This window comes from Ostrinia furnacalis, unplaced genomic scaffold (genome assembly GCF_004193835.3).
Source record: "Ostrinia furnacalis isolate ACB-3 unplaced genomic scaffold, ASM419383v2 OfSCF1780, whole genome shotgun sequence".
Classification (NCBI taxonomy): Eukaryota; Metazoa; Arthropoda; class Insecta; order Lepidoptera; family Crambidae; genus Ostrinia; species Ostrinia furnacalis.
This window is the reverse complement of record NW_021132019.1, coordinates 480,294-505,995: the sequence shown is the minus strand read 5'-3', so window position 1 is coordinate 505,995 and position 25,702 is coordinate 480,294. Positions and strand designations below refer to the sequence as shown.

The window sequence follows — 25,702 nt, the reverse complement described above, 5'->3', positions numbered from 1 at the left end:
TGAGCTTCTATTTACATCATTAGTAAATAAAAAACAACATCTTTCGTACGAAACAATAACCTTTGCTTGCTTATTTTTCAGTCATCTACTAGAAGTCTAGAATTTTTGGTTCAGACAGGTAATCCAAATCAACAGGTAACAAAAATCCAAACTTTGACAAAGATGAAAGAAAATTCCAACTAAATACAACTTTCTTCTTCATCAAGATGATTGCTCTCCCGCTACATCTTATTACTTGAACCAAACAGTTTACCACTAACCCACAATTACGCATATTGGACGACCAGATCAAAGGCGCCGGCGCAGCTATTATGACGTACACCAAATTAAAACGAGCCGCTTAATTTCGCTATTAACCCTGCATTAAGGAAAGTGTTATCGTGAGATATGGAAGATAAGGACTTTCATCACCAAAACTTAATCAATGATGTACCGCTAAAGGTTCTGAAGTCTGGAGGTGAAGATTTCTTACCAAAATCGAGATTAATAAAAGACAACATAATAATTCGGGCCTTTTCAAGGTGAGAATGAATAGACACTTACAGGACAGATATGTACCATCTTAAACTGCATCCCACTTAACACCAGGTGCGATTGTGGTCAAATACCCTCCTTGTTATGCATCAAAATAAAGCCAAATGTTACGCCAGCAGAACTGAACCTGAGTTGAACCCCCTAACTTTAACTTTAATGATAGCCGGTGTTGTTATTTGTATGAAGTTTGACATATTTTTGACGTTTGTTAAAGTTAAAGTAAGATGGTGATGATAGAGATTAAGAACGAGTATATTATTTTTAATTATTAGTTTAACAGTGTGTTCAAATAAGATGAAGGAATTACACAAGATAATCAACCGTTTAATACAAAACGCACGTTATAGTAAACCACCCTTTCACTAACACTAATCTGCGAGGTGATTACTACACCCATTACTGTAACGATAACTTAACATTAATGATAGTAAAATGGTAACTCAATCCAGACCATAAACTCTCTATTACTGATGTTTAGGAATTAAAATAATAGTAGGTACAGGTTTATTGAAGGGTTTATTATTTTAAGAAATTACTATTTCTATCAGTCATATTCAATATTTCAATTCAAACCGTAAAGAGGGCGAGTCTCTATACAAAGTCTCAGTCTTAATTTGATTTCTAAAAAAAAATTCATCATACTGAAATAACAGAATTAAATCGAAAATGCAAAGACAGTACATACACAAAGAACTTAGTTAAACCTGTGTGTTCTACCTCTACGATAAACAACCACGTTGGAAACTGAACAAACTATTTTACCATACGTTCCTATGGTAATAAGAACTCCGTTCCAAAGCCGTGTCGCGACCAACGACCCTCTTTCACATTTTGTGAACTGACCCAATTCGAGTGCTATACACTTTGAACGCAATTAATAGCAGTTTAATTACAAATGAACCTTAGCTTTGACGGCCCTTGACGTGTTGCTAAAGCCCGAAACGTTAACCCCGGATTAATTGTGTATAAACAATGTGTACACGAATAATAGACGGCTAATTACGCGGCTGACTTGGATTTGAGATGGAAACGATTGGTTTGATAATCGAGAGTTAACTTTGATTTAATTGGATTAGGTACAATTTTAGATTTTTTGACACTTTGCCATGTTAGATTTTTGCCTTATTAGGTAGGTATTAGGTACTAAAAGTAGGAGATTACCTTTTTTACTGCTTTTGGTAGGTATAGGTTCATTGCACTTATGAGTTGAAACTCTACATACCAGTTATTCCTAGAGTTTAAATTGTATACATACGAACTCTTCTATTGGCATTTTCAACGGGAGTTAATTTGACAGATTCTCGTATTCGTTTGAAGTAAAAGTTCAACGATCAATAATCGTTTCATCTTTTGAACTTTTTAATAATACAGAAGCATACAAAGGTGCATAGATAATGGCTTCCTTTTTGTACAAAAGGGACTTTGAAAGTCACAAAAAATTCACTTCCCTCTCATTGGTTTGAGTGGGACCACCTGACACAAGGAAGTAAGGAGTGCCCATAGATTTGGGATTATTAATTAACAGAAAGGTTAGGAAGTCCAACATTTTGTGTGTCAAGGGGTTTACTACATTCTCGACAATGTAATGATTGGTGAAACAAAAGAACTCGCATGCGAGTGCGAAAATTTCTCTGAATTTCATTCTTCACAAGGTTAAGGGTATAACAACACTTCGATTGTACTCATATAACTTTTCGTATCCACCAACTCTTATCGTATTCGATATTTAAACGTATGGAAAATACCTAATCGATTTTGGCTTTTCAATCTAAAATCCCAAATGTTATTCAAAACCTTTTAGAACGACCCAAACTTCGGCTTAGCCTTTATTCAAATTTACACTCTCAAATTCACAAGAAGAAACCTTAGGTCGTCGAAAAGTTTCTCTGAAAGCAAAATATAGTTCCAAGAACAAGAGAAATAGATGCAGTAGGTTTAGTTCTTGTTTAAGTATTGCAAGACACTATAATTGCTAAAAGCTTCTTCTTTTTTTCATTTTGCATTTTTTTTAATCTTTGGCATGATTTTACAAACTCTTCTTTAAATTGAAATTATGACGTACCTAACATCAAAAAAATAGCACACCTTGTGTTCTCGGCCAAGTAAATTCTTATTATGGCTGGGGTGCACCATCATACTTTTACTTTAACAAACGTCAAAATTCCATACAAAAAACACCGGTCATCGTTATAGTTACGGTTAAAATAAGGTGGTGCAACTCAGCCTAAAAATCACTCACATAGCTCTTATAGAGAATCGAACCTGCGCGATTACTTAAAAATAAACATACGCCCGTATTCACAAACTACTATGAGGTCTCACAGTGCGCGTGGACGCACAGGGTGACATACGAACCAATCACAGAGCTCTATTCAACGCTGTGCGTTAGATTTGCCGCTTCACTTATGCAAGCATCGTTTGTGAATACGGGCGTTAACCTACTACTTCTATTTTCATTGTGCCCGGACGCTGATCGGAGACGCTAATTAATTTATTGTCACGTTCGAGCCCACGGATGCTTATTGTTTGTACACAAGCCCCGCCGGGGGTCAAACCCTGGACCCGATTATGTACGGTGACCGGCAGATCCGTTGTTATTGAAAAACAAACATCGCTTGCGCATGCCGGATGGTGTTTGTTTTATTGACGGATTTATTAAAACATAAAGTGACTCTGTTTTATCTTTATATCTTCGTTTCACAGGGTGATTTTATATTTGTTATTAACTTTTAATGAAGTTCTATTAAGTTACAAAGGTCTAACATTCTTTAGTTAGATAGAAGATGTCTTTTTTTCTTTCCAACAATATCGTAACAATATAAATCCATGGCTTGACAAAATATTTATATCTACTCGGAAATTGATTATTAAAAAACATATAAATTACCTTCATAAATGTAGAGAAAACCTTAAGCATAATACCGTAACCGTCGTCTTTTATAAAAACACATTTCAAAAACCTAACAAAGAATCAAGCAATCTAGAACGTAACGAATGACAAACTCGATTAAAAACCACAATTACACATCTATTGTGCCTATAAAAAGTGCCAGAAGCAATACATCACAGAAATGGCCATAGAAAAATAAACGCGTCCCAAATGCTGCGCCCACGCACGGTAAAAGTGGCTTTCCAATGCAATTGTACCTGCTCTGTGACAACTTAACAAAGGGCTGTTGCGTCTTGCTTTGGTAATTTATGCGTTATATCCAGTTGCTAGTACTGTACCAGTGTAAAGTACCGAGCATCCGCATTTTTAAAACTTTGACAGTTAAACAGAAACTGAATTTTGTTGCTCTACATGTCATGCGCTTGAGAACTTATTATACCATTTTTAGCGCTACATAAGACACCTACATACATATTTTGTATTTTTAGTAACATCCAATTTAATTAGATACCTTAGTAAGTCAACCTCTGGATCACTACAATTTGTTACGCTTGACTAACATTTACACTGTTTTTAATATATTCAGGGATTGTAATTTAGTTTCTGTTTCATTCAAATCTTGTTAATAAGCATTTAATGCTTTGTATTGGCGCAGACGACACAAAAACATTACCAATCTAAAAACTAGTTTTATTTTGTCAACTAACCAAACATGGTACAAAATGTTTTACTAACAATTAGTGTCTGCAGCACCATAAAATAATACTGTATAAAAACTCGTCTATAAAGACGTTTGTACTCCCACAAGACCACCTATTAGTAGAACAAATAATTAAATACATTACTGTCGCATAATTAGGGTCCATTATGAATTTCAATGGACTTGGTCGTTTGGTAGCAACAGTTACTTCGCACTTCTGTAATACTACTGCAGGATATGTTTCCATTGTTGACGGAGATATTATTTGAATCCGGTATAGATTTCGATTTAGCTATTAAATATGCCTGAACTGAGGTTTCTTTAGAAAACGAGAAATCGAAGGCCAGACATAATAACAAAATTGAATCAGACCCAGACACAGACTGAAATTCATCTAATTGCAATCAAATAAGAAAACCTACTTCGTAAAATGTTAGAGACTGAAAAATAACTTTTTACTTACACGTGGTACAATGCTTGTCTAAATAAAAATACAGATAGATCCAACTAATCAATCGTGATTGATAAGTGGAAAGACTAGTATATATGTAATCATGAGGTTAGAGACACTCACTATTTGAACGTCTCGTAGAATCTACTTGAGACTTAAGCTACACATACGTAAATATGGATTCATTTTGTACACATAATAACTTAGCCAAAAGCTTAGGCTACGGCTACACAATGGTCGCATGGCGATGGCGAGCTACCACGAGCCATGTGAACTCGCGTTAATACCTTCTGCGAGTAATAAACATCTATAGACAAATAGTAGGCAGGTGTATTATTGGCATGTTATTCATATTACAATGTATATTTTCTGGCAACGCTTGACGAATTATGAAAGTAACTAAGTGTGAAATTCGTGAAATTCTGAAGTTTCGAAACGTGAATAAGACGAGGTGCGAGATTTTTTAAAGCTTTTGTGTATTTATCAAACAATGCATGACCTAACCGTTTGTTACATCGACCTTGCTGACATCAAATGGTATTCACGAATTCATATTCCAGATAATAAAGATTCAGACCAGGTTTGTAAGGGTGATTCTACTAGTAATTAGATATTTTCTGAGTGTTACATAAATATTGAGACAAGGCATTTTTTAATTATCTCCACGTTTCACAAAAGTGGTGGTAGAGAGTTCGGCTTTCGTACAATAAAAGAAGGCTGTAACGTACAATAAAAGAAGGCTTAATTGACCTGAGAAAATCTTTTATAGCCTTACAATATGAATTTCTACTGTGTGTATGACTGCGATGTGCGCTGAAAAAGACGAAAAATATAGTCGATAGCAAAACAATATCTTATTTGTACCAAATTTTAGCTTTGTCAAAAGTCAATTGCATGTCTACTATTGAATTTCTCATCAAGTACCAATTTTAGACACAACCGTAATACGACAGACAAACTCGCGTCGATTATGATTAATACGAATAAGGCCGCCCACAGACGAGAGGCAAAACAAAAAAGGTCTCCCAACGTCTAGACGTTGTCGTAATATCGGTAACTCGACGCCTGGCCTTAGAGTTCAAACAATACTGCCCACATGCATTCGATGATTTCTTAACGTAGGTATAATCGGAATAAATTGTACCATTGTAAATGTAACGATTTAAGTTTTATTTAGTTCGGTATTATTCTATTAGTTCATTCCATTGTTACCCGCACGCAAATAGACTTCCCCGAACACAGAAGGAAAATTGAACCGAAAGGCAATTTGTATAGAAGTCTTCCATTGACTTGGCCCACTTTTAGCTTGGTCCACGGGCCAAGTCGCTAAATTGAATTAAAAAAAATCTACAACTAACTGAGCCCACCTTAAATGTTTTTATTAATTTTAACACCAATCAACAAAAATCTACTCTAGAATCTGGAGTGAGCCCAGTTGCTGGAAGAAAACATATTTAAATGTTCTATCTAGTGACTTGGCCCGTAGACCAAGCTAAAAGTGGGCTAAGAAACTGTAAGATTCTTGTTTAGTATAGTTTCTATCATTCATAGAGTCATAAAATATCTTAAATAAAAGGGTTTTAGGTAAATGGGTATATGAGCCGACACTAGCCCATGATAACATAGATCCAGTTTTTTCTGTAACCTGTAATTGATACCATTGAATAGAGCTCATGAAGCACTTTCAGGATCAGTAACCAGTTTTTCAATATCTTGTATAGTTTAGAAATAATCAAGTGAGATCACTTAACGTTTCCACCCTGTATATTTAGATAAAAGAAAGAAAATCATAAGATTTGATGTTCCCCCTTTCGAGCTTAAACGGAATGAAAGTGATACCACCCTCAAAACAAAGTCACCTACACCTCCAGCTGACATTCGGTTCGGTTAAAAACGGTCAAGTGCGAGATGGGGTGACACAGAAGTGCTTGAAGGGCCCTCACGATCGAGCGGCGAAGGCGTGAAACAGCCTCGACTTAAGAGGAAGTTTGCGTATATGGTTGAACGAAGAAAATGTTTATAAAGTGTATTTTTTACAGAATGTCATGAACTACACTGAACTGTTCCACAAAACACATTGACAGGGGAACGCGACCATCGTTCAACTATACAATACATATACCTAGTTTCCAACGTAGAAAAAATCGGAACCAGCAATCCAGTATTAACGGTGGCGCCCCCTGTCAATATCACGGGTGGAACAGTTCGTTATAGTTTATCTATACTCGTTATTGCCGACTAAAAGAAAACAGAAGAGAAGATTTTGAAAGAAGAATTGGGCATGACTGAAAATCAGTGTAGCAAGGATCTCTCCTTACAACGAAGACTGAGCCAGGTCCAATTCCTTTGGTGTACCTTATGTAGTTGCAAGACTCAACTTCTTGTACCTATGTTTATTAAGGTTCGAAGGCAATTTATTATGTACTTTTTTTTATTTAAGATTTATTGAGATGTTTAACCGCTTGAGTCCCAGACGGCATTAATTAATGTCATAACAATTGATTATCTATTGTGCCTAGATTCGCGGGCCTTGAAGGATTAAAAGAGAACCCAAGAACTCCTTTTAAAAAATCTATTAGTTGTACATTAGTACTAATCACGAGTATTTATTCTGCGCCAGCACTCTGTGGTAGTACTCATATTACTTACATAATTAGTATTTACCTTGATGTGGTGTTACCTACAATATCAATATTTGCTAGCAATAGTAAGAAGTTCAATGTGCAAAGCGCAGTATCAACTGTGTGTCGAAAAATATACTAACACTGTTGCATTGCGATTTTTACTTGCTAAACATAGACTTGACTATTTGCCTTGCAATTTGCACGATATTACTTTTTACACTGTTGTTATAAATAACATATTAGATACATTTTACATTACGTAGTCAAATAGTGTGAAAACGAAGTAACTCCATGTTATTTTGACATGATTATTGCAAGGATTCTGTTTCACGATTCTATTTCACACACAGTCTCTTTATTTTTCACTACACTATGATTTAAGGTTCGGACAAACCAACGCGTGCAGCGATGGCGATGGCGATGGCGACCACTGCGCGTGCAAAAGTTGTTTCACACTGCCGCGACCGCGATGGCGATCACTGCGCGTGCAGGTTGTCACTGTCTCCACAACTGTCACGCATATTGTCAATCTCGCTTATTCGGCAAAATGGAAACTGAATAAAATGATTTGTTTGGAGCTTTTGATGCAATTGAGACAGTGGAAACACTTTTTCACTCAAGTTTATTCAGGCGGCCATATTACCTATTATAGAATGAGACAAGATTACATGCGGTATAGGTAGTAGGTATTGGCTACTCATAACCAAGCTATATTTCTGGCTTCGTTTGTAGTCCCTAGAGCCCTAACAATACCTTTTTATTAGATTTAAAGAAAGGTTTGATAGATAGGAAGGAGGACTGCACTAAGGCTTTCTTGGCCTCAGTGGGGGAAATAAAACACAACGCGGACCGTTGATATCTGGTTTATTACTGTTATGCTATTGTTATATACAAGATTTACATAATGTACACAATTCAATGTGTCCAGTCCAATGTGCCGTCGGTGTAGAGTGCCTACGGTGCACGTTCGTTCAGGGTTCATGGGCCAGTCGGCTAGTCGCGGTCGATGCTGATATGCTCGTACAGTATCCTTGTGGGCAAGTAAGATTATAACCAATTCATCTTTTTCCTTGAGGGAAAAAATTTGCCCCCATTACCTTTTACCACTGTCGTTCTTATCGTTAAATCGCACAAAACTACACAGAACTCAACACAACATCTATCAAAATCAATTTTCATTTTCATTTTTGGTGCAACAGTCATCTTGACATTTACTTTTTTAAGGCAAAGGAAATTACATTATGCACCCAAACCACAGAGTACCTACATAATAGTCCAAATATCTTTTTTGTCTTTAATAACAACCCAAAATACAAAAAGACATCAGTTTTGATCAACTAGGTGTTTCTAGTGGCACTAAACTAATGACTGAGACGTTTGATGACTTTAATTAGGTTTTTATTTATGGCATACTTAGAATTGCTCTAGGGCCTTTGAGAAAGCTGCAGACATGTACATTCTCAATTATTTTGTTCTGCAGATTATATCCCAATTTTATTTATGAAGTTGAAGAAGCAGGTTCTCGAGAAAACTAGAATAATTTGTTTATTACATAAAAATACATTCTGATATTGATACTTTTTTCTAAAACCTTTTTTANAAAACTTACCGTTTAGCTGAAAATCTCAAAAACCCGTATTTTTTAAGTTTGACCTTGAATTTTTTTTTTAGCACATGTCGGATCGATGGGGACTTTTCACAGTTAATTTATAATGGTGCTCCGAACATGCGTACCAATTTTCAGCTGTATGCGAATTAATGCAGGGTTCATGTCTAAATTGACTGGACTATTCGGTGTACCTTATGGAAGTAGTTGCAAGACTCAACTTCTTGTACCTATGTATAATAAGGTTCGAAGGCAATTTATTATGTATTTTTTTTTATTTAAGATTTATTGAGATGTTTAAAAGAGAACCCAAGAACTCCTTTTAAAAAATCTATTAGTCGTACATTAGTACTAATCACGAGTATTTATTCTGCGCCAGTACTCTGTGGTAGTACTCATATTACTTACATAATTAGTATTTACCTTGATGTGGTGTTACCTACAACATCAATATTTGCTAGAAATAGTAAGAAGTTCAATGTGCAAAGCGCAGTATCAACTGTATTTCGAAAAATGTACTAATACTGTTGCATTGCCATTTTTACTTGCTAAACATAGACTTGACTATTTGCCTTGCAATTTGCACGATATTACTTTTAACACAGTTGTTATAAATAACATATTAGATACATTTTACATTACGTAGTCAAATAGTGTGAAAAAGTTAGTTACTCCATGTTATTTTGACATGATTCGTTGCAAGGATTCACGATTCTATTTCACACACAGCCTACCTATTTTTCACTAAATTTTGACTTGCATGGAACTATTGCTACTGAGCCAGGCGCGGATCCACCGTTGTGGGCACTGTGGGCATGCCCACAACACTAATTTGCTTGTTTTAATTATGATCTATTGATAAGATCCATAGGCTGATGATAAAAACGGCTGACTGATGAGCCTTTAAAAAATCGCGCGTGATTTGGAACACAGCCGTTCCACTAAAACGCCGCCGCCACCGACCACTTGGCTCTCACTTTGCTAATTTTTGGTGGCTGTGCCCACAACCTTTTTTGAGGGCTGGATCCGCGCCTGTACTGAGCTCCATATAATTTAGAAATTTTGAGAATAAAATCTATCTCAATTTTATTACAAGCTTTTTTTATCTGAATTGATTTAACTTTTCAATAAACAAGAATTCGAAACATTATTTTGTTTGCAGTACTGCTAAAGCCTATAGGTGCATACGGGACAATTCCCACCTCTCGTTTCCACCTCTGCAACTCCTGTGTAGCCATGATCTACAGCTTGACCGCCAATAAAAACCCAACCAGTGAAGGTCCAGTTTGTCCTGGGGGAAAGTTAAACTGTCATTGGGCCCGCAATGAATTTAATCAGAAGAACATAGGAGGAGTTCGAAGTTAAGATTCGACTTTCCTCCATTGCAAAGCGGATGACAGGTGACAAACAAAGTTTTTAGTAACCTTTATNGCGGTCGCGACAGTGTGAAACAACTTCTGCACGCGCAGTGGTCGCCATCGCCATCGCCATCGCTGCACGCGTTGGTTTGTCCGAACCTTTAGCAATGACGGCTATTATTATTAATTAACCATTGTCTCTCAATTTGGTTAAGTTGAATAATTTTTGTGGGCGGATCGAATCGGTCAAGGCTATTATTTTTGACAAGATATTGTTTATGATCACTATTTTAGATACTAAAGCATAAATTGTAAAATCTGAAATAAATAAAGTTTTGTGATAGGATTTGATGGAAAACTAATTCTTTAAATTGACAAGTCGTGTTCCTAAAGATTTAAAAGAGATAATAAACTAAAAACCTTTTAGAAAATTCGTAACCTAAGAATGATCTTGGCAAGGATTTTACACTCTTCACCGAAAGTGACGTCGTTTATTGCCATACATTTTTTGCTGCTAATGCATTTAAGGCAAGTGTTAATGATGATATTAGTGTTACAAACATTGGCACTTTATTATTTTACGATAACGCCCGATTTATTTGATCTGGCAATAAAAGTGGAGCCGCAGATGTGAGTAAGTCTGTATTTGTTTACATGAAATATTAAGTTATTTATATTCGAATTCACAGACAGAAACATAAATGATTCAGAAATAAAATTTTAGGAATTAATGTTTTGATGCTGTTAATAAAATCAGAAGGCGTTTAAACAAATGACTCCTTTATAATGCTCATCATAAAAAAGCTCAAATTGTATAGTCATCTAATGTAACACAAGTTACCTCTATAGGAGTCTTTTATACAGTCAGCAGCATATTAGGCTATACAATATTGTTGCAAAATGCCTTCAATTACAGCCACATAAGATATCACAATGCTGATGTGCCGGTCTGTATTAAATAATGTGACATTCCAGCCGACTTAACACTTTGCCGCGAGGTTTTTGACAAACCTTGTCCACAAATATTTAGTGTTGTTGCCAAATATCCAATGTCTGAGTTAGCTCAGCGCGGTTACAGTGAAACAATATTGATAAGTCTAGACCGACTTATTAGGTCAAAAGGAAGACTCGACGAAGTCAACGAACTATTATCTTCATTTATCTAGAAGCACTTACTGCTAATCTGGCAAGAATTTGTAGGCAGGGCCTATATAAAGATTATCTACTAGCGGTCTGTGTGCTTGATCTTCTTCTTTTTTAACCGACTTCAAATAAGGTGGTTCTCATTTAACCTGTATGTCTGTTAAAACAGAATTCCCTGAACAATCGTGCATTTTTATTATAACAGAAGTTGCAGTATTGACCAAGACGTGAGAATAGAGTACCGTAAATGAAGCGTAAACGTCAGGACAAGTTCAGTGACATTTAAGAACAATATTTTCACAGTTATAACCCTTAAGTACTTTTCCGTAGCTGATGATTATAGGAAAGTGGCGTTTGCCGAAAGCACTTAGAGTTACAAAGGCAGAAACGGGTAATGAAAAGCACGGAGAGTCGTAAATCGAATGGTAACTGGCCACTCCTGCGCAGCCCGAAGAATTTAACGGAACGTATAGACACGTTTTATGCCCTTTACATTGATGACCATGAAGCAGAGGTCGGAGGGCCTTTCGAGTGAAGACATAAGGATCTACACGTTTGTGATTGTGAAGAAGACATAACAAGACTTTTTGTTAGATCATAGTTAAGAGGTATAGTGAGCTCTATCAAAAGGTTTACGTCTCAATAACATAAACAACCGTTTCTAAACACGTATAAATCACTGAATATTCTAACATTCCGAATTCCAATACGAGTAATATCTAAAAGGCTGCGTATCATCTTTTATGACTCTGGTACATTGGTAATACATTAAATACATTACATCTCCAACGCTTAATATATTAACTGGAAGAGTCATTAAAGTTGTCGACTAGGAGTATGATGTTACGCAAATAATACCATCGTAAAATCCTGAATAATATGTGTGACATAAATGTTTTGTATTAACAATCATTTATTAACACCAAAGTTTTATTACTTGATAATAAATGTAATGTAATATGGCTTGTTTCAAAACATTCCCTGTCCCACTGAAGAACGACTACTCGTCTGGTTTTCAATTGTCACCAAATAATACACTTATTATATGTAAACACAATAAGAAAAACATGGAAAAATAAAAAAGTACTCACGTGTATACAGTTAGTAGCATCCAGCACCGCAGTCGCGCGCCGGGAAGCCACGTGACGTAGCGACCAGTCAGCGCACAGTCGATCCAAGAGGCAATATAAAGCATACCACCGAAGTGGCGTTTCCAGAACCGCGCGCACTATATCTCTGTTCTCTTCCCTACTTCTGCTATTGGTAACTTACTATTGCTATAAACTTGACTAGTTTTGTTTCAGGTTGTGAACTTCAATTTTAGATCTGTTGGCCGAAATTTTTTGGACAGTGCTACCTTTAAAACATCTACTTATCTAGGCATCGGCTGTCGTCAGCCGAGCTGAAGCTAATGTCCTTTGGCGCGAAAGGGAACACTGAAGCAACTCTCCTCAGAGCACACCCCAGCATCTTTGTTTTATAACGGCTGTTTAAAACGCGGGCTTATGTCTAAAGTTATGAATTAACAGTCTTCTCGAAGTGAAGCGGTCAGATGCGTCATTTCCATATTGTTCCTGCAACAAAAGAAACAAAACGTTAATCGGCTATTGGCTTTAATCGGAACACAAACACGGGGCGAACAGCCGCCGAGAAATCTTAGAAGCCACCCAAAGTCGGCGAGCAAAGGTTTTAAGGTAAAGTCATAAATAAATCACACCTTCACAAACCTCGAGCCCCTTTTGTTTAAACGCTACCAAGACATACAAAAACTTTTATTTTTCTCGCAAGTTGAAATCGAAAAAATCACGCCGTCCGACGATTGTGCAAGATCACAACAGAAAATCATTAAACAATGCCCGTGCCAGGAATTGAGGTGTTTATTATATCGTCCACGTTCGTTCAGTGATTCTGCAAAAAATCGGGAATCCAGGTAAACGGTGTTTTTTGCGTTCGGCAGGACTTATTATGCGGGATTTATGTCACTTTTTGTTGCGTCCAAGCTAATTATTGTTATCTCCTTTCTGCTTGACCAGCGTTTTCTACGGAGCAATAATGGGCCACTAATTCTTGTGACACCTCCGGAGTTAAAGCGTCAATCGCCTCGACGTGTCGGCCATTGTGCGTGCACACAAAGCCACCCGCAAGCTCTACTGTGCCTTTAACGTTTTTATTATTTGCATTGTCGATATCTCATTCAACTCGGCCGTCTTTAGCTGCTACTTTAACGACTATTCCTAAGGTAACTCTTTAGCGTTAATTAATGACTTCTGCAATTTTCGTTTCGGCCGCTAATCACCATATTGCTGACTCATTCATGACTCTAATGGGCTAGCAGAGGGTCTGCAAATTAAATTTTTCGAAGAAGCACGTATCGGTGTGGCAAAGAAAAAAGTAACAATAAAATATCGAATTTAGAACAGCAATCCGGGCGCTGCGTTATTATTTTAGCCAACAAAGTAGAAAACCATTTACAATAAATCATTTTGAATGCTTTCTTGTGCGCTTGCGCGGAGCGGGCGCGGACGACGCAAAGGGTGATTTCTGTCCAAGTGTACATAAATAAAGGTTAAGGTCCTGAGTGCGGATCCCAGGTACTTTTGAAGACGCAAACGCGCGCATTTCGCAACTAGAAGCGGTTTTGTTGACGTAGGTACTTCATAAAAAGTCAAGATCTCGGAAAAAATCACACAATTCGCAGAAGAGTCTGGACTCTGGAGTCTGGATCTGGATCCAGGCTGACAGTACATGTATAAAGTCACATTATTATACTAATGTGACAGGTGTGTTTAGGATTTCAGAGAGCATTCATTTATTGAAGTTCAACTTTCAGAATTTATGAAATAAACAGAATCTTTTGCTTGCAAATACTTTGGAAAAACTAGTTATTTGATAAAATCCTAAAGCTTTTTTACAGAAACTTGTGTTATAGATAAAAATAGCAAATACGATGTTTATCATGACTAACGTCATGTTGACTTTGTCAAACACGAGGTTCAAAGAAACTCGAGTGGCATTGGAATTCCAGGCATAGAGCGAGCTTGAATTTCCTGCCACATCCAGCTTCTCTTAATCCTCGTAATATTTCTCACACTTGTGGCTGCAGACCACACCGCCAGCGTTCCGTCGCGGTGTTTGCCGAACGATTAGACGCACGCAGTCTTTTGTAGTGATGCCCGAAATCGACTGAGAATCGATATTATCGATCGGTACATCGAACATGAAAACGATTATGGAGACGCAGTTTCAAATTACTGTTGGAGAGTCCCATTTTACTGTGATTGCTTTCGACCACTTCGATTTTTTTACACTACATATTTATTCAAAAATTTTAGATTGATGGGTTTCACAATACCAACTAATTGTGATCGATCATTCTTTATTAGGATAATTTTAGATGAATCGATATCAAATGTCGACAACACTACTCGCATTCTCTTCCTATTGTCGCAGGCAACTGTTTGGCTCATTTAAATTTAACTACACATGTCTTTGGGCTAACGTTACCGAGGTGAGCCGTGAAATCGTGGCTCCTCTCTCATTAGCAGCTAATGGAGATTCGTTCCGAAATCAATTAGCGTAAAAAGTTATTCACAGTTGAGTTATTTATTAAATTACAGTTAGGTAGCGACACAGAAATTGTGTTTGAATTTGATTAAATTAAAGTGTATTATTCAAAACGCACTAGCCTTAGTTCATTCTACTCTACCTACTGTAAGGAAAAAAACTCTTTTAGAAGTAAGACCAAAGAAGTTTTCACCGATGTTTGTTTTTCTCATCTTAATATTTATTATTATTGAGAAATAACGGTTATCTATATTTGTAATTGCAGTATTTTACCAAAACCAACAACATTGATATTCAATATTATTGGTTATCTGATCTCGCATCTATTTTATCGACAAAATCACGTTGTCACTATACAATCCCTCATAACTATTAACCTTTTAAAATCGAGTAGGAAGTCCGAGCGACCTTATTTGTTGAGATGAAATTGCAAAAATATGTTATTTTGTATCCGAACAAGGACTTGAAATTTTGAAAGGTGTTGTTTTACTTTTTGAGTGGTTTTTGGCAGTTTTGGATGGTAAACACGTAGCTGCATAACTGTGGTACAATAAACTGAATTACAGTTAAATTTTGAACCTTATTAGCTTGTAATACAGTTCTACTTTATCCAAAACACTCCTGCGCAGTTTTTCGATAATTCGCGTAATGTTATTGTTATTTCCGATTCGCAGTTAGTTTGCCTTCACTTTGGTCAAAAGATTTTGGATTTCGAATTTTGTTTCCTTTTAAGCAGTTTTTGAGTTAAAACTACCTGCTGCAATATTCATACTCAATGATGAATAAATTTTTCAATAAAAGCAAAACTTGCAGTTTGAAAACTTCATTTTTAGGTTCGGGATTTAGATGTATTTTACGATAAGCACCCTAAATTTAAAGATAAATTGCATAAGCACTTAAGTTCTGCGATGTAGGGCACGCTTTTTTTCTTGTTATTATTAGTTTTTTTTTTTTGTTTGTTGTGCTTACCCTTAAGTGACATATATATCAGAAATGTTATGTTCATAAATGTTAATCATAAGAGTATAATATATATGTTGTTGGTATGCCATATAAATAAATAAATACATAAATAATACATTTTTACGGTTACGGTTACTGACAATTAAATTAATTAGTTTTAAAATATACAGTGTGAGTCACGTTAAAGTGTACATATGAAAATAGATGAAACTAGACCTATTTTTATCGACAAAAAAGAGGTAAAAAAAATTTTGAGATTTTTTTTTAATTTTTTATAGAATTTTTTTTCTTCCAATTACTTATTGTAANTAAGTACACCTGTAACTACTAACCCACTATGGAAAATATTATTTCTGAAATAAAAATTTATTATTATTATTATTGTAATCGCGAACATATTACAATACATACATGATTAGTCCGTATGCGTACTGACGATGTATATTTTGGAGTAAGATAATTGACCTCAGTCACTACAAACTATACGCGAGCAGTACGCAGCGTATGCGTACTAGTCGTGTATAGTTTGGAGGAGCTTAGTAAAAAAAGTCACATCCAAACTATACTCGATTAGTTTCACACCCTTGCGTTCTGGCTATGTATAGAATGGAAAGACGCACCGAGGTGAGCCGTGAAATCGTGGCTCCTCTCTCATTAGCAGCTAATGGAGATTCGTTCCGAAATCAATTAGCGTAAAAAGTTATTCACAGCTGAGTTATTCAATAAATTACAGTTAGGTAGCGACACAGAAAATTGTGTTTGAATTTGATTAAATTAAAAAGTGTATTATTCAAAACGCACTAGCCTTAGTTTAGTTCATTCTCCTCTACCTACTGCATGTAAGGAAAAAAACTCTTTTAGAAGTAAGACCGAAGAAGTTTTTACCGATCTTTGTTTTTCTAATCTTAATATTTATTATTATTGAGAAATAACGGTTATCTATATTTGTAACTGCAGTATTTTACCAAAACCAACAACATTGATATTCAATATTATTGGTTATCTGATCTCGCATCTATTTTATCGACAAAATCACGTTGTCACTATACAATCCCTCATAACTATTAACCTTTTAAAACCGAGTAGGAAGTCCGAGCGACCTTATTTGTTGAGATGAAATTGCAAAAATATGTTATTTTGTATCCGAACAAGGACTTGAAATTTTGAAAGGTGTTGTTTTACTTTTTGAGAGGTTTTTGGCAGTTTTGGATGGTAAACACGTAGCTGCATAACTGTGGTACAATCAGCTACATTACAGGTTAATTATGAACCCTATTGGCTTGTAATACAGTTCTACTTTATCCAAGACACTCCTGCGCAGTTGTACGATAATTCGCGTAATGTTATTGTTATTTCCGATTCGCAGTTAGTTTGCCTTCACTTTGGTCAAAAGATTTTGGATTTCGAATTTTGTTTCCTTTTAAGCAGTTTTTGAGTTAAATCTACCTGCTGCTTATATTCATGCTCAATATTGAATAAATTTTTCAATGAAAGCAAAACTTGCAGTTTGAAAACTTCATTTTTACGGTTACGGTTACTGACAATTAAATTAATTAGTTTTAAAATACATCGAGATTATACGTAACTTTTTTTATTGTTTATACTTAGGTGCTTGATTAGTTGATAATTAACTCAAACCCCTCAATCCCGCAAGAGAATAAGGCTGGGTTGCACCATCTTACTTTAAATTTGACAAACGTCAAAAATCTGTCAAACTTCATACAAAACGCACCGATTACCATTACAGTTACGGTCAAAGTTAGGTGGTACATCTCAGCCTTAGTAAATTAATATTTTGTGTTACTACCTAATCAGATGTTTTCTATTAATTTTCCAAACAAAATTTTGGCATATACCTACCCAATTTACCTTAAAGTGACATTTTCATAATTTGATCAAAATTCAATATTGAAAAAATCAAAAAAGGAAATTCAAAAACTCCTTCATAATATTCCAATAGCCCAGCTGGAAACGCGATCCGATATCGCTACTTAAATTAAACCTTTCGCACTTAAACAAATATACTAAATTAATATGCTAATCGAATTTGCATTGGCATAAAACCGCCCAGTGGGTGGTCCCGTCTGGACGGATCAAAACATGTCAATACTACTGACTCATGGTTTAATTAATATTTATACGGTCATAATTCGGTCAGGAACTCATTGAGGCACATTTAAAATCATGGGCTATTTTTGAGTAGGTATAGATTAGAATTTACAATTATTATTTTTATTGACTCCATCCTTCTCTCAAGTTAGTCCCTATAGTTGAGAAGTAAAATCGTAACCCTTTCTTTTTAGTCAATTCCTTAATGAATCGCCCCCAGTCAGGCATGCGGCTATTAACTTCTTCATCTAACTTTAGATCTCTATCTACAATATCACTTATTATTGCAAAAATCTTCAAAACAGAAGTGCTACAATTTACCGATCGAAAGTTCTATTGCGAAACACATACATCCTTCCAAAAATATATTGCTCCCAAAGTATCAAAGTACCTACTAGATATCAAACTAATCAATGCAGCTCTCATTTCTTATTAATCAAACGAAATGCACGCACAAACTACGCTTGCTTAGGGCGGACACACATTTGCGACTAATCTACAGACTAAAGTTGTAATGCGTAATTTGTCATACAACGACACGCCAATTCGCTGAACGAATGCACTTGCGTCGTCGCAACGAAACGCATAGTGTGCGGACTCTCTATTCCACGGCGCCATCTATACACGGCGAAAAATTTCAAACTTGCCATATATCACTAGTTTAGGAACTGACATTTGGACGTAAAAGTTCGCGACATAACTGCAGTCAACAAGATTAATCGACAAACACGGCGTAACTGATATTTGCAATTGACAGTAACATACAATCTAATGGAAACTGTACAGTGCAGTCTTCATATCTTGTGATTGCCGAAAGTAGATCTTATGGGTAGATATGAATTGGACGCATTTTGGACAATTGAATTCAATTCTTAAGATTAATGTTTTATTTACTATTTTTCTTATCATATAATCGGATCTTTTCACAAAATGCTCACTGTGTTGTTATCTTTGTAGCTACTAAGCAGTAACCAGAATTTTGCGTTGATATGCAGTTTCATTCTTATCTTTTATCACCCTCAACGAAACGGTTAAGTGTAAACTGACGTTGCAATATTTTCTACAGTTGCATGTTACTACTGAAAACTATGAAAAAGCGAATGATGGATTGGGTGAGCTAAATTATACAAAATATCTTGGACCTATGTTGCTATGAAAACTGTTAAATATCCTTATTATTCATCCATATCATTTATGTCCACATTCTTATACTAATTAAAAATACGTTACGACGTACACTGAGTGGAAGAGTTAACTAGGCCCTTTCTATAAGTAATTAGGACGTAACGAAGATCATGAAACTAAAATCACGATTAAGATTCAATTTGAGATCGATTACGTCCTAAAGTACACACGACAGCACATCAGGCTACCCTTTTTTGTTGCAAACTCGCCCCTATTAAAACTCCACAAGAACCCGCAGTGGATACGTTGACGTGCCGTCGTCTGTACAAAATTTCCCACGAAAACGAAAGTCTACCAAAAACAAGACCGTCACATCAGTGGTTCCAGTCCAAAATATAAAAAGAAAACTATTTATATTCCATCAGTCTAGATCTCACACATGAATAAACTTATCTTTAATAAACTAGGAATAGCATGCACAGACAATAAATTACCCGTAATGTCTCTCCCCATACATTACAATGGTCTAGCCAAATTTATTGACGAAAAAGGAACCGGGGACTTCAAGTGCTTTATTGGAATTGCGTTTCCATTACGAAGACGATGTCTGGGTGCACTTAATGTATGTACCTATGCAATAAGACTGCGTGATGCAATGACCTGAAGACTGGAGGAAAATAAACTGGGAAAGTCCAATGTATCTCCTTTGTATGATATGGGGCAGTTGACACCATATTTTTAAGGCTGAGTTGCACCATATTACCACATATTACTTAAACTTTGACAAACGTCAAAAATCTGTCAAACTCCATATAAAAGCAACGGTCATTGTTATTGTTACGGTTAAAATAAGGTGCAACTCAGCCTAAATAGTACAAATGTCAAAATGCGATTCTCCATAGTTTTTGTATAGTAGGTATTAGAAACCTCAAGCATCACTTTTTTACCAACTCTATTGTCCCTCAATATATCAAAAAAGTGATTGGGTAATCAGAATTTACCACTACAATGATTCACAAAAACTATAGTCGTATCTTTGAAATGTTTGACAAAAATATCGCGTATTTCCGAACGCCAACAAAACTTTCTTCTCAAACCTTTACCTCACTATAATCTGGACTTAAACGGTATTTCAGAGTACAAAAGTCCGAACGTTTTGGCAAAACTGTTGTTTCTTAAAGGTAGTTCGGAGACGTATCTATTTTAAACCGAATGCTTATACTTCCAAAGTTCCCAACTTTACAATGAAGATACGGTGGAACTGCGACTGCGACGGGGTTGTTATTCCAAAAGTTATTTTGTAAAAGTCAATAACACTATTCTTTAGGACATACGAGAAAACAACTTTGATATTATTCTGGAGGTGCATTCTGTGAGACGTAACTTAATAATAATGCATCCTCCCCTACGGATTGCAGCTATAAAATACTATGGTTTTACTCGCCATAACGCGACTTAGTAAACGTAGATGTTTTCAAGATGCCATGTTATAACGTAAAATTTTGTGAGTTGTAAATCTGGTGCGTACTATGATATAAACAACTGTTTTCTTCGGGTAGGTAGGAGGGACCGCTTCCTAGCTATAACACTGCCTAAATCGTAACAATAATATATAATTTTTTGTAGTAAATTGTATGAAACAATTAATTGCAATTAATGGAAAAAAAATTGGGCACTTGAAAATCAATATAAAGCCACCTATGTGTATCAAAAATATGTAAAAATTAGTTTTTTTCATATCTTGGTAATTTTTGTATTCTATAACTAAAAAGTTTAGATGGGCTAGATGGTAACAGTAACATACACGCACATTCCCCAGAATTTCAGAAGGAATAAAAAAATAAAAATTTGTTGTAGAGTGATTTTCAGGGAGGTGAAAAATCTTACATGAACTCTCTTGACTCACAAGTTCAGAGTCTTATCCCAGTACCTAATATTGTATTTTATTTTAGAAAACAAACAGTTGTATAATAAAATTGCAATTCAATTCTATAGTATTAATTTACCGTGTATTTCATCGATTTACTTAGGTTACTTAATACTCGTATATGTATGATACAATCATGTTCGAAAAAGATATGGGTTCATTTTATATTAAAAGTAGGTACTATCTATACTAATATTATAAAACTGAAGAGTTTGTTTGTTTGTGTCATTGTGTCCCAACTGGGACAATAATCCGAACTTAAGTACTTCTCTTACCACTAAGCGGGGCGGTTAAAACCAATTTTTCATTAGATTCTGCAATATGTAGCTAGTTAAATAGGCAACTATTATATCGACAAATTTTAAGCGATTTGGTCCTATCATTCATGAAAATAACTCATTCCCAACTGTTAAAAAGAATTTTGGAATTTTTTCGAATTTTTGAGTCCCAATAAGAATTGAATTAAAAGAAGGCCCATATATTTATGGATAAAAACCCAGAATCAATTGAAATCAAATGGGTATCAGTAGTTTAATTAAAATGTACATTTTTACCCCATCAGTGAAACTACTGTTACTCATTTATAAACAAAATTGAATCAAGGTTTTTTGGACCATCATCATCATCTTTTCACCTAAATTTCTACAAAATATAAGTCTCTAATAACACAAGCAAGTAGGTAGGTAATGTCTAAGCAGAAATTATTGAGTATTGATATTATAATACTTACCTGAATCCTTAAAATGACAAGGGATTTTTTTTTTATTTATCAATAAACTTTAAAAACTTCTTTAATTTTTAACTTTTTATCTTTATATCAAAAACATTACGTAAACTTTAATTGAGTTACTTCTCTCCTACCAATATTATGAAGTTTGTATTACCTAGTTAAAAATATTCTCCTACCAATATTATGAAATTCCACCGACCACCTTACTAGTGTCGACGTGAAAAGTATACTCTGTTACATATTTTAATATTAATTTTATTACGTGAATGAGCACTTCTAACGCGTTGCTATTAGAAATTAATCTTTAATACCCGCCTTCTGGCGCCCGTCGATACATATAGCAAAATTTGTGTAGATTGTCTGTACGTTGAAAAATATGATTCTAGAGCTAACGTTTAAGTGATTTATCAATCTTAAAAATAAAATACTATTTTGCAAAAGCCCATTATTTTTGTACTGGTTAATGAAATTGTCTTACTAGCATGTTTTCTAACAGAAACTTATTTTTAGTAATAAGTAGAAGTTGGCCGAAGGGTGTATTCGTAGCTAGCAAGAAAATTCTAGATTGGTCCAAACATTTTGTCACTGTAAGATGTGAAATTTACTTTTTAGCAGTTTCAAATTCATTTCCATTAGATTAGTGTTTTTAAGCATTTAATACAGTTCATTTGGACGACAAAATATTACATCGTATTTTTAAAAAACGGCAGTCTAAAATCTTTTCACTTTTACATTAAACATAAAAGTTTTAAAAAATTATAGTAGGTAGTGCGATGTGACCAATAATTTAAATTTTCACTTTAACGCAATCATAAATTGATTTAATGCAGCAAACTACTTCTTAAATTGGTTTATCAATAAATAAATAAGAATTCTAATACCGAGTTAAATTGATACATTATAAGGTTTATAAATAAATCAAAAATCATAAGCAATTTAAAATTGAATAAGTACGATTACGAATTAAATTACTTTTTGTCATCGAATAATAAATTTAATATTATGGTCCGAAATCAATCCGATTTTTCATAAAGAATTCAGTATTTGTTTAATCTCTATTGAATGTAATTTCTATTGCAAGCAGTGCCGCGAGTCCGAACAAGTGTGGCCTAAGTGGGCGCGCGTTAATACAAAGCGATCGCATTTGCCGACGCAATGAAATTGATGGACACTGATCACATTAAACTGAAACCGCGCTCAACATTGATTACTCTCGAAAAATTCCAACACATATAAATACAACGTCGCATTTCATTCTTTTATTCCCAACTAACAACTTTATCGAGGAAGTAGCGGAACTTTATCAAAGCATATTAACGAAGCGACGATAATCTCTCCCAGTTTTCTTGCCACTTCATTTTCCTCATACATGTAACGTGGACAAAATACCGTTATCCCTAAGCTTCAACTCATCTTCAAATAGAAATAAAAAATAAAAAGAAATAAAAAATAACCAACCAAAAATTCCGGAGCAAAATAATCCAAATGAAAATACGAGCACAAAATAAAAATACACTTCACAACAGAATCTTTCGGCACATCGAGATAGCACACAAAAATCTTAGCAAGCTCAACGTCTAAATGCACTTTACACAACACACAACTTTACCGTTTGCCGCCAACTGCAACTTTTCTGACAGTTTCGAAAAAAAATAAAAATGTTCGACGTTTAAAAATTCGTATTCGCGATTCGAGTTTCGCGGTCGCGTCGCACCTTCGCGCGTGGGTCCCGGACGAGTGGAATTCGGCTATTATGGGGAGGATGTGCGCATATAGCTGAGGCTTAGATGAGACTGTGGCGTGGTACCGGCGCGGCCCAACTGTATGGCCGGACTCGACTTTCGCCCCGACCGGTCGCCCTACAGCTCGGGCGACGAGTGACGCATCCAGGAACACATAATTCACTGTATTTAGCACTATGAGTAATTTTTCTGGATATTATTTAACAACCCTGTATACTTACGTGTTAATAATTTTTATGGTGTTTATTTTAGATTTTTTTTTTGTTGAATAATCGCGGCGATTAGTCTGAATGAGTTAGGGGTGGGAAATAGAGCGACAGCGGATGAATATGTGTGTGTATTCCATTGTGGTGCGTACGACATTGTTATTGCGATATTCAAATTCGCACTATCGGAAGTGCGTTGTCATTTTGAAAAATTGGCCCTATTCAATTGCAAATTGTGTACAGGTAAAAATAGTGGGTAACAGAATACTGTTTTTTTTTAATGCATAACAAGGCAGGTACAGTAGAACGCCGATTATCCGAATTAATTGGGACCGGGGTCGATTCGGATAATCGAAAATTCGGATAATCGGACATAGACTGGTAATAAAGAAAAAGCATGTTAAAAACGAACTGTCACACATAGAATAAACTTTAATAACTGTGTTTACAGTTCTACAAGTCGCTCAGTTGAAATATATCTAGACTCCTGCGAGTTCCAACTTGTTACACCAATAGAAAACAAAAAATACTTGGGTTTTAATTTTTTATATTAAGCTTAGGACCGATTCGGATAATTGGCGATTCGGTTAATCGGCGTTCGGATAATCGGCGTCCTACTGTATTTGACCACAATCGCACCTGATGTTAAGTGGGATGCAGTCTAGGATGGTACATATCTGCCCTGTAAGTGCTTATTCACTCTCGCCTTGAAGAGGCCCGGATTATAGTTTTCGGGAAAGACAGCAGCAGGCAACGAATTCCAGTCCCTAGCTGTTCGCATTATAAAAGAGTCATCGAAACGCTTAGTGCGAGCTGGTGGAATGTCAACAATATAGGGATGGTACGCTAACCTGCGACTGGTTCCCCGATGATGGAAGGAAGGTATGGTTTATATTGAACAAATTATTATCAACATTTTGAAAGGGGTTTTTATTTCATTGACAGCAACTGATTTTGCCGCGTGAATTTAAATAGCTAAGAAGTAAAGTTTCAAGAAGAACATTTGTAATTCCTAAATTTTGTTTAACTTCTAGTCATTACCTTATTATTGTTTTTCGAACTGAATTATTTATTAATGAACCAAGTAACTGTTACTCGCCATAAATTGATGGTACCTATCTACCTACCTCCTGAAAGTCAATTAATTAGGCAAATGTAGCTTAAGGAAAACTAATTAATTATTTGTGGAAATTAAATTTGATTCAAGCGAATCAATGTAAAGGAAAACTTTGGTACTTAATTCAGTAATTACTGTCAAATTGTGCTAATGATTAAAGGTTACAATTATGGTTAATTAAAATAGCTTTACAAATAAACCACATTTAGGTAACAAAATAAATAGGTGAGTAATTAATACTCACAGATGCCTACTTCCATACTAATAAAGTAAAAACAGGATCTAATGCCTGAATTTTGTGAATAATACTGTAGTAAATTTTATTTCATGTTAGTAGTATAGTAGTTCTTTTTATACAGGATTATGGGCCGTGCTAGTTCATTTTCAATAAAAATTTAGTAAATGTAACGGTCTGGTTGCTTGTTACACTAACTTACACTTACTTCTGAGTCGCTTTTGATAAATAAATTTCGAAGCATTCTAACCACCCTGTATGAATTCAAAACAAAATGCAGGACTCTAAGCGTTAACCCAGTTCGCAGCAAAGCCGGTATCTCCACTGAACAGGACGCAGGAAGAGTCAGGACAACGCTTACAGTCTGTTTACAACTGTGCTGTATTGTCGCTGAACAATGTACAGTACACCACATCCGACTGTGCAAGTTTGTTGCAAAATAACACCTATTACTATGTGAGATGCTATAATGTGTGTGCCGTCGACTGTACCTCAAACTTTGTATTCAGTGCAGTACACTTGCTGGCAATAAAAATGTTTGTTTTTATTTGCATTTTTTAAAAGCTTAGATTTTTTTAATAAAAAATACTTTTTATGCTCACTGAATGTAATGGATAGTTTGATGAAATTAATAAAAAAATAGGACCATAAAGTGTAGAGACAATAATTTTAAGTCGA

At 35.3% G+C, this 25,702-nt stretch overlaps 1 protein-coding gene across 2 annotated transcripts in view; it reads right to left on the bottom strand.

Annotated features, from left to right (window-relative positions):
* LOC114353651 (uncharacterized) overlaps window positions 1-23,549 on the bottom strand; it is a 110,195-nt gene extending 86,646 nt beyond the window's left edge. The window contains exons 1-2 of one of the 2 annotated variants that reach the window (XM_028305713.1): window positions 23,183-23,549; window positions 12,398-12,880 (exon numbers count right to left, since the gene is read on the bottom strand). In XM_028305713.1, the coding sequence (XP_028161514.1) occupies window positions 12,398-12,501 (104 nt within the window). In that variant the 5' untranslated portion in view covers window positions 12,502-12,880; window positions 23,183-23,549. The remainder of the gene's footprint in view (window positions 1-12,397; window positions 12,881-23,182) is intronic. The other variant, XM_028305714.1, reaches the window with a different exon arrangement.
* Window positions 23,550-25,702: the final 2,153 nt, after the last annotated feature.